Raw genomic sequence first — 9,692 nt, 5'->3', positions numbered from 1 at the left:
TTGAAGAGTTACATAGAAAGCCTCAAATAATAGAACATTGTCATTATTAGATCAAGAATCATTCACCAACAAAAATTATCAAACACCTACTAAGTATCAGCATCACATTTGTTAAAGATGCAAGAGTGAACAACGCAGATGGAAATCTTATCCCATGGAGCTCACAGGTAGGAAAAGCTACAAGATTTGCTTATATCAAAATTAATGGCATTTTAACCAGAACAAAGATCCCCCAAATTGAATGTTAAATGATAGACCTTGCACCAAATAACAAATGTGATAAAAATGGATATCTTTATATAGAAGTTATAGTATATGTTTACATACATGTTTTATATACATATGTAAGTTCATATACATAAGTTTTATATATATGTATGACTGTCATCAAATGTTAAGGAAAAAATGTTAAGATGTTAATGTATGAATGGTCAAAGGGCTAGACAAATAGTTCTTACAGAAGACTTGCAGTTGGTAAGTAAAAATGAAACCTCTCCAGAGTGAAACTGCTTCCTGCCTTGGCCTGCCTGTGACCTGCTGATACTTGGATACTTGGGTTTCAATTGATGAGGATAACTGGCAGTTGTTCAGACCTTCAGATGAGGCCTCCTATGCTACGCCAGGGGTTATAACATAATAAAGGCTAGAATGGCAGGCTGGGGAGGGCAGTGGAGACAGGGCCAGGCATTCTGCAGGCCCCCAGGGCACTCCATCTGGGCCTGGCTCTTCTGTCTCTACACTCCCAGCTCCTGCATCCTGCTCTCAGTACCCTTCACCCATCCAGAATCGCAGGATTCTTGCTAAAATTGGACAAGGTAGAACCACATGGAAGCCCAAAAATCAGTGCCTAGTTGAGAAGAGAGCTGAGAGAGAGCCTGAAGTAGAATTTGGTCCAGAAGACAATCTTTGTCTGACTGGGAGAACAGGGAGTGTGCCACTCTCAGAACTGAGCCCAGGAGCTGGGCTGACGGGAGGGTGGCCATGGTGCTCCCCCGGGGAGTGCTTTCATCTGGAATATGGAGCAGAATGTTGTTTCTGGTTCCAAGAATGATCTCAGCTGCCCTGAGAGAGCGGGATGCTCGCAAGGAGATCTGTGGGATGGTTCTGAAGCCGGAAGGTGTGGGAGGTGATAGACAGTGAATCCCCGTGTGCCCGATAAGTGTCTTGAACTCTCTTCTGTGTTTCTGAAGGAATGGTGTCCCCAGGTGGGCCGCTGGCAGCTTTGCCACAGTAACAACAGGTAAGCCCAGGTCTGTGCTCCCACAGTTTGATGAGGACCTGCTTGGGGAAGTAGAAAGTTGGCACAGAGGTGGGCGGTCCCAAATTTAATAACTGTTACATTCTATTCTCCATGTGACATAAGAGATGCAGACCCTGGCTTTCTACCAGCAGTGGCACAACAGTTCCTTCTGCCTATCCCTCCTCACGGACCCCAGTCTGCCCTTCAGGCTCCAGGCCACGCTGACAGCCAGCCCAGGTAGGCATCCAGCATTGCTGCATTGCAGCAGGTAGTTGGACTTAACTTGCAAAATTTTAACCAAGACTACACTGTAAGTGTGGCTTCCTGGCCTGAAATTCCTCTGCCAGAAACTAACCTTATTTCTAGCCACCTCAGCTGGTCAGAGTTCATGGGTAAGTATTATTAGGAAAAAGGGGAGAGGTTTAATGGGTCAAGGAAAGAATCATAAAATGTATACCGTGGGCCATGCTTTCTGCATGGGCAGGGGGACAGAGCACTGTTCTGGGAGGGAGATGCTGATTTTGCTGTTTTCAGAAGTGGGGTAGAAACCATGTCTGCCATGGGAATGTGGCAGGCTGTGGATCCAAGAACCCCTTCTCATTGTGATTGAAACAAATTCAATCACACGGGATTATCATTACACTAAAATACGGTCATAAATTTCCTCTAACATGTGGGATAGTACCAGATAACAGGACCTGTCAGTGGGACTGATAAGGAGGTAGCCTAGAGCAGCTGATGAAGGCAAAGAATACGTTCAGACATCTGCAGACGCCACGTCATAAGAAAATCTCGATGATGACTACTGGTGGGTAGATTTGCTGTGGTTTGTGGGTTCCATTTATCATGGAAGGAAAGGCTACGTTTCAGATAGAAGGTAGTAAAAATGAAGATGTTACGCTTCTTTCCATACTATACTAAGGACTCTGTGGGGAGTCTCCGATCTGGGGGTCCAAGCCTCTGGGGGCTTCTGGACATCCAGTCACCCTGTGAGACGTCTCCTCAGGTGAGGTGGTGGAGGAAAAACGCAAGATGTGCACACGCCTTGCATTGTTGCTAGCAGATGTTCACTTCCACGTTGGCACATGCAGAGCATTGCAACAGGTTGACTGGCCCCACTGACCTTGTTCCACCAACCACAAACTCTTGCCTATTTTTGCACATGTTGCTAATAGGGACAAGGGAGGTCCACTGCTATGTGCCTGCACTGCAACAGGCGTGTCACACACATGCGGTCTCCATTTCCATCCTGAGAAGCAGGCACTGCCATCTTCCCTGCACATTCCGGAAACCAAGGCTCAGACGAGTGGAACAGTGTGTCCCGGTTCACACAGTGCTCTGTGGCAGAGCCAGAGACAGGACTCACTCCAAAGCCTATTCTCACTGCAAAACGATCTTTTCCCTCTTTTTAAAGAAAGCAAGAGACAACATGTTTATCTGTTAGCTTGAGGTGATGATGGAGGCTGAACAGGAGAAAGCTGGAATGAGGCTGCAGGTTATCCTTGGTTGGGTATCACATGTATTTGTCTCTGTCTGGGTTGGTTTAAGGTTATAGAAAATGAAACCTGAATTTCAGAGTATAAAATAAATCTAAATCTTTGCCATTTCCTGAAAACCTGCCTTCAAGAAGGCCACGCGGTGAAAGCGGTGGGGCCCTGATTCCTGCTAAGTCGTCACATCATGTTATTGCAGTTTTGCAGGCTTTTCCTCCAACCCCTGCAAGATGAGTTTCAAGGCAGGTGGGGTGGGTCAGGCTGGTGGTGGGGGAGACGGCTTATGAAATTCCACAAGGCAGGGAGTCTGGGATTCCTTCCTAGGTTGGGGAAGTCTGCACATCTTCTTTGAAAGGAGAATTGATGACAGAATGTCTAGAAGGAATGCCAGAATCTGTCTAGCAAGTCCTGGCTCTGTCATTTTGTGGGGCCTGAGCAGAGTTCTGTCTGGAATGGAAGCTGGCATTTCCCACCAGTTTTGAAGGGCATCTTCTACCCTGTGTCTGAGGGATTGGTGGGTCCTCTGGCCTTCTCTGAGCTCATGTTTCGGTCTCCTCTGCAATTCTTTATCGACTTTGTTCAATAAACAAGAACCTGCTACGTTTGTTGCCTCACTTCTCGGCATCATGCTGTGCCTTTGCAGAGATTCCAGTGAGGCCCTGCTGACCTCTATACCTGTCCTGGGCCTGTCCCTCTCCTGCTCCTCCACGCCTTGGCCTCCAAGGCACCTGGACAGCCCTGTTTCTCCTCTCCTGCAGGCCTGACACCTTCTTCTTCGACACTCAGCCGAAGGAGACTCCAGGAGGCTCCTGCCTGCCCACTGTAGAAAATAACCACAACATCCTGAACTTTCAGACTGTGCAATCAGGATTTCAGTGCCTGGCAGGAGGGTTTATTGCCTTTTATGGCTAGATATATCAACTTGTCCATAGATACCAATGAAGAATGACGTATGTTGTAATAAGAAATTCTCAAAGTTTGCTTATAAAGGTGTTTATCTTATCTCCCTTGTCTCCCATTTCAAACAAGTAGACTGGGATAGAGCTTATGCCCTTACAATAGATCAGCAAGAAAATGAAGACAGAGGGAGAAGGAAAATGGGGTAGAGGGAGATTCCCAGTTCCTCATCTGGAGAAATACAGGCATGCCATAAGAGTTGATTCTGGTAGGAGAAAGGAAGGGATGGATCTCCTGAGAAGGAGACCTGGGAATGAGCACTGAGGAACAGCTGGACAATATCAGCTACAAGCCAGAGACATACCATCTCTTTAATCCCCACAGAACCCAGGGAGGGAGACTTTGGACTCTTCTTTACAACTCACAAAACAGAGGCCCAGAGGTGTTGTGAAGTACCCCTCTCACCCCCTGCCATGAGGACCACTTTCCCCCACCTTCTCCCAGGTCATGTTCTTTCACAGACGGGCTTCCTACTAATATCTCCACTGCCCCTTGAATGGTGACAAGTCGTTTTCAAAAAGATGAACATAGCAACATACAAGAAGAACAGGAAGAAGCAATTAGAGAAATCATGGTTTGGCATAAAATACAACTCTGAACTTCCTGATGGCCACAAACTCTTTTATCTAAGAGTTCATACTTCATATTATTAGAAAAAGGAAGCATGCTGTTTCTTTGAAAGAGAGGCAGTTCCCCCCACCCCGACACTGAATTCTAGGAGAGATTTATTAGTTGCAGTCTTCCACAGCAATGTCCAGTTCAGTCAGCGATAACTCCGCTACAACTGCCTTGCATTTTGTGTCTGTTTCTGGAGCTGGATGCTCGATAAATGCCTGTGCGAGACCCAACATTAAAATGGTTGTTGAAGAACATATGACCGGGTGGTTCTGAATTACAAGCTGTTCTGAATTCTTTTTCTTTTCAAAACTTAGTTGCTAAACTCACAACAATCTTTTTCCCCAGAGAGTTTTCTATTAGGAGATCAGAGGGTCAGGAACAGCTGTTCTCACAGTATCCAGTGCCTAGACCAGTGCAATTTACTGCACTTGTTTTTGTGTCAAGATGATGTTGATCTGTAGTGCGTAATCACGAGGCCACTTGAATTAGAGTGCTATAAAAGTAAGTGAAAGAAAGGGGTAGGGAGAGCCATCTTCAGGATTTTGCTCCTCTTCCAAGTCTCCATTCCTCTCGAGGTGAGGACAGTTGCCTTCCTCTCCATCTCAGAGGCAGTCCCTTCACAAGAAGATCTGAAATACTTGAAGGTGAGCATTTCCAGTGTGGGTGCTAATACCCATGTCAGGGTGGCTGGTTCTTTGTGGGAAGGTGACTTTAAAACTGAGAAATGTGTGTCCTTAGCTAATGGGGTGCTTGCTTTGAGATGCAACAGCCCAGACCTTTCTAGCACACGCTATAGTAGGAGCCTGGGCCCATGTCCCTGACTCCTTCATTCTCACCTGGGTCTTCTGCAGCGTATCAGAGGAGCCATCATGTCCCTGTCCTCCAGCCTAAAGAGTCTCCTCACCGTCTGTGTCCTCGCTGCTTTCGTTGCCAGCACTGTGGGTAAGAATGAACAAATGCCCCTTTCTCCCAAAGATCTGAAGGGTGAGGATAGCAATAAAGTCCCTTAGGGAGCAACTGTGGACCGTGTGGGCCTCCAAGGACCCATCCAGCCCCACAGGGACCAGGTTTCATGGGACTTTGATTCCCAGGGATCTCTCGCTATTGAAAACATCAACTCTGACCTGACAGTTTTCATTCTTGAATATTTTTTGAACAATATTTATTTCCTTTTAGAAGAGAGTTACAAATGTGTACAATGTGATCAACAGTGTAACGAGGAGAAAACTTGTGATTCCTCTCATGGCTGCTTCAGCAAAAAGAATGAATTTAATGTGACAGGTAGGTCCCAGCCACCCTGCCCAAGCTGCTGGACACTCAGGGCAGACAAAGGAGGTGCTTGTGTGAGGGGGTTACTTTGTTCAGAAACTTTATTTATCTCCTCATTCCTTTATGCATCGTCTCTTTTATCCTTTCTTCCTAAAATAATGTTCTGCCAGGATGGGGCTAGGACAGTGTGGTGGCAGGGAAGGGGCACTGTGTGAACACTGGGTGTTCAGGGAAAGGTATAGGTGATCCTGGCTCCTATACAATCTCGTGGGGACCGTTGAGGCCTGACACTCCCTTTTTAGCAAATTCTAACATATTGTCCCTCTGTTGGTTTATTCTATGGAATGGACCAATGCAAAAGCAGTCTTTCGCAGAAGAGGAAAGACTAAAGACACATGGAGTGGGGACCTGCAATCCTTTAATACTGGCTGCCCACTGGGCATCACTGCCTCTGGCGCAGAGAGAAAATTCTTGGGGTTTGGTTCTGTGCAGGTCTGCCGCCCTTTACTGTCTGGCAGAAAGGCTGTTCTTCAAGCAAGTGTGAGCCACGGGTCTTCTCAGCGACACTGGGGGAGAACTACACATATGGGTATGGCTATCAGTGCTGCCAAACTGAAAAGTGTAACAAAGCAGACTTCCAAGGTAAGGACCAGCTCAGCTCTGTGCTCTCCCTCCCTTCCTCCTCCTGCTCCCAGTCCATCGATTTTAGCCTCTACCTTCTAAGAACCAGTCCACAACCCATCTTTCTGCTTCTGAGATACCCACTGATGTTGCTTGCCAATTGCTTGTCCTTCTTCCTGTGGAGCATCATGGATAGACACCAGTCTCTCTCTGCATGGGAGACTGAGTCAGAGTGGGGGAGACTGAGTCAGAGTGGGGGAGAGTGAGTGACTGTGGGGGAGAGTGAGTGGCGGTGGGGGAGACTGAGTGACGGTGGGTGGCAGGGATTGGTTTGGGGATTTTCTCTAAATGTGAGTCTTTCGATTTAAATAATTTTCTCTTCAATTCCAGCTGAAAGACTTGTCCTTCCTCATCTATTTAATTCCTCACTCCTTCAATCGTATCTTTTTAGACCACAGATTATCTTCTCTACCATTATTTAAATATTTTTCTCCAGTCAGGGCAGAGAGGGGGTGATTCATGAAAAGCGAAAATAACACTGAATTCCTAATAAATGTTTTTCATTACTTTACATGGAAACATCTAATACCTACAATCCTCCTCCCTCCTCCCCATGCCATCCTAGTTGTAATTGTGTGTGTGTGTGTAGAAATCCTAGAATAACCATGATCTTGGGGATAAATAATGAACTCTTTTATCTGTCTATTTCTTGATACATTTTTTTCTCTCTTCAATCAGTGGCTCGGAAGTCCTCGGATCCCAATGGCATTACCTGTCCTGCCTGCTACAACGAGAAAGGTGCTACCTGCCAACCAACTGACCTCGCCTGTAAAGGGGAAGAGACAAAGTGTCTTAACTTTATAGGCACAGGTATCGATATTTACCCAAGCATTTTGGTGTTCACTTTCCTAATGGGCATAGTGTATTAGCCAATTATTGCTGGATAACTAGTTACTCCCAAATTTACAGCTGAAAACAAAGGGTTATTTTACAGTTTTTGTGTGTCAGGAATCTGGATGTGGCATAGCTGGATGGTCCTGGCTCATGGTCTTTCATGAGGTGGACATTACAGTATCAGCAGGGGTTGTGGTCGTTTTGATGAAGGGTCTGCTTTCAAGCTGGTTCACATGGTTGTTGACAGGTCTCTGTTCGTCTCCTGTGATCCTCATAGGTGCCTGAGAGTCATCTGGAAATATCAGCTGGCTTCTCCCAGAACAAGCGATGAGAGAGAGAGACAGCGAGAGAGAGAGATCGAGCGAGAGCGAGAGAGACTATAGTTTTTAATAATCTAATCTCAGAAGTGACACACCCTCACTTCCACTCTTGGTCACACACAGATCAAGACTGACAGCCTGGGAGAGGTCTATGCCAGTGCACAAATACCAGAAGATGGGAACCACTAGGGATTATTTGAGAGGCTGACTGGTACACACAGCAAGGTGTGCTACAGGGCCAGATGCTTGGTTATCCCTCTAAGGTTTGAAGGGAGACATCTGGAAGGAGAAAAAAGAAAAAGGAAGAGAGGGGAAGAGAGAGCATAATTGCTTCCCATAGCTAGGACTGAGGCTTGAGGGGGACATGTATCACTATGATGTCCTGAAATGAGCTCTTGGCTCATTGGCAACGAAGGGTGTGATGGCACCTCAGTTCCGGTTATTATCATCACTACCGTTATTACCATTACCAAATCCCATGATTAAGCCTTTACTTTTTGCATGGTGTCGTTCTGAAATCTATAGAAAGATTTGTAATTTTCCTGAGTAGGGAAGAAGTATATTTGTGGTGAAGGGCACATATACCATTCGACCATAATCTTTCTCTTTCTAGATTGTACAGCTGGATGGAGGTACTGTCAGTTCTCTTCTGATCCATTTGGAAGAGGTTTTCTGGAATTGGTGGTGTTTTACGAGCTGATTAAATGACAGGAGAGAGAATTTAGTGGGAAAAGAGACGAGTTATGCTTTCTTTGGAGGGGAAGGGAGGAAGATCTTGAAGGAGGGTCTGGTACTAGCAGGTGAAGGTCCCTTTGGATATGTTGAGATGACTGAGAAAAATATGATGTCTGGTAGGATACAGAAAAGGGTTGCAGCTGTTGATAGTGGGCAGTCTCTACTCCTTCTTACCATGTGGATAGCATAGACATGCAATGAGATTTCACAGTACTAATCTCCCAAGAAACTCAGAGCCCTGGGGAGAAGAGCCACAATCTTGAGAGAGATCTGCAATATTTCACTGTGGTTTCCCCAAAGGAAGCAAAGGTAAGGAGGAGGACAGGTACCACTGAAGTATTTTAGCAAAATACATGAGATCTGACTTCTGTCTAGCTTTTTTCCTACATCAACGATCCCTTCCTTAGTCAGGACCCAAAGGCCCCAGTCTCAGTCATGCATCTGAGACAGCAAGGTCCCTTTGGGGTCTCTCCTCAACTGGAGAGATGTTGGGACCAGAAGGCAGTAAGGCTTGGTCCCTGGATGGAGCTGGAGCCACCACTGATGCCTCTCATGCCGAATGCAGAAGGCAGGGATTCTGGGGCACTCTGCATACCCTTCTCTTCCACAGAGGATGCATATAGGTTGACCTGAGGATGCAGGTGAGGAGGGGGGACACGACTAACCTCTGGATCCTTCTCTTTGCAGTTAGTGACACCGTAGTATTATTTGGTATGGGTTGTGCAACTGAAACTGCTTGCAACTTGAAGGATGAGGAGACGATAAATAACATAAAAATCCGTACCTACTGTGTAGGCAGCAGTAATGGAAGCCTTCAGCTGACATCCATCATCTCATCAATTCTGACTGCTCTCTTTCTGCTGAAAGTCTTGATTTGATCTCTGAGGCACTTCCAAGGCCATCTACAAACATTTCCAAGCACTTCTATAAACCTGAAGAAGTTGGAGACCTTGACTGTCTCCCTCCCCCAACACTGCCTACCCACGACATCAGAGAATTAAAAGGTTGATACATCCAGAAGTATGTGTGTGATTGTCTGTTCTTGAGGTTAAAAAAATCCTATTCACTCTTCTAATGGCTTCTTTCTTCAACCCAAATAGCACATTTCAGAGGAAGTCTAAATGGCATCTATAAGAATCCCTGTGCTGCCATCTTGGTGTGAATCGAACTATATCCTCAGTCACACATCCTGGAATGCACCTGTTTCCTGATATTCTCAATTCCCACTCTTGATCCTTAACTGCCCATTGCCAGGGAAAATTATTTTGAGTGAACAATTCACATCCCAAGAGGGTCCTTTCCCACAGATTGTAAAGTCACAGCTGTAATGGACTCTCCCCGACCTCAGGATCCTGTGTGTGAAATTCTTGCCATATACTCTGGATACCTCTGCTTTCAAGGATGGATGGATATTAGGATAAAGGATGCAGGCAGAGGTGGTCTGTGAGGTAGTTTTAAATGCTAAGTTTAAAAGATGGAGGTGCATGCATGGAGAGCCAAGAGGGCTGTGTCCTCACGTGGCAGGGTTTGGAACCACGGCAGCCA

The 9,692-nt window shown here is 46.1% G+C and overlaps 1 protein-coding gene across 4 annotated transcripts; it reads left to right on the top strand.

Moving 5' to 3' along the window:
- Nucleotides 1-1,346: 1,346 nt before the first annotated feature.
- Nucleotides 1,347-9,167, top strand: LOC111529652 (protein RoBo-1-like). 4 transcript variants are annotated; one of them, XM_023196572.1, is made up of 7 exons: nt 1,347-1,477; nt 4,867-4,952; nt 5,160-5,250; nt 5,488-5,589; nt 6,070-6,219; nt 6,937-7,068; nt 8,835-9,167. In XM_023196572.1, exons 1-7 carry the CDS (start codon nt 1,366-1,368, stop codon nt 9,023-9,025), a joined length of 864 nt encoding a protein of 287 aa, XP_023052340.1. In that variant the 5' UTR covers nt 1,347-1,365; the 3' UTR covers nt 9,026-9,167. The 4 variants fall into 4 exon arrangements, with proteins under 4 accessions (XP_023052340.1, XP_023052339.1, XP_023052342.1 ...); XM_023196571.1 differs by having other exon boundaries at nt 5,485-5,589; XM_023196574.1 differs by lacking the exon at nt 8,835-9,167 and adding an exon at nt 7,370-8,828 and having other exon boundaries at nt 5,485-5,589.
- Nucleotides 9,168-9,692: the final 525 nt, after the last annotated feature.

This window comes from Piliocolobus tephrosceles, chromosome 1 (genome assembly GCF_002776525.5).
Source record: "Piliocolobus tephrosceles isolate RC106 chromosome 1, ASM277652v3, whole genome shotgun sequence".
Taxonomy (NCBI): domain Eukaryota; kingdom Metazoa; phylum Chordata; class Mammalia; order Primates; family Cercopithecidae; genus Piliocolobus; species Piliocolobus tephrosceles.
The sequence above is the reverse complement of the archived record's forward strand: the minus strand, read 5'-3'. Positions and strand labels throughout refer to the sequence as shown.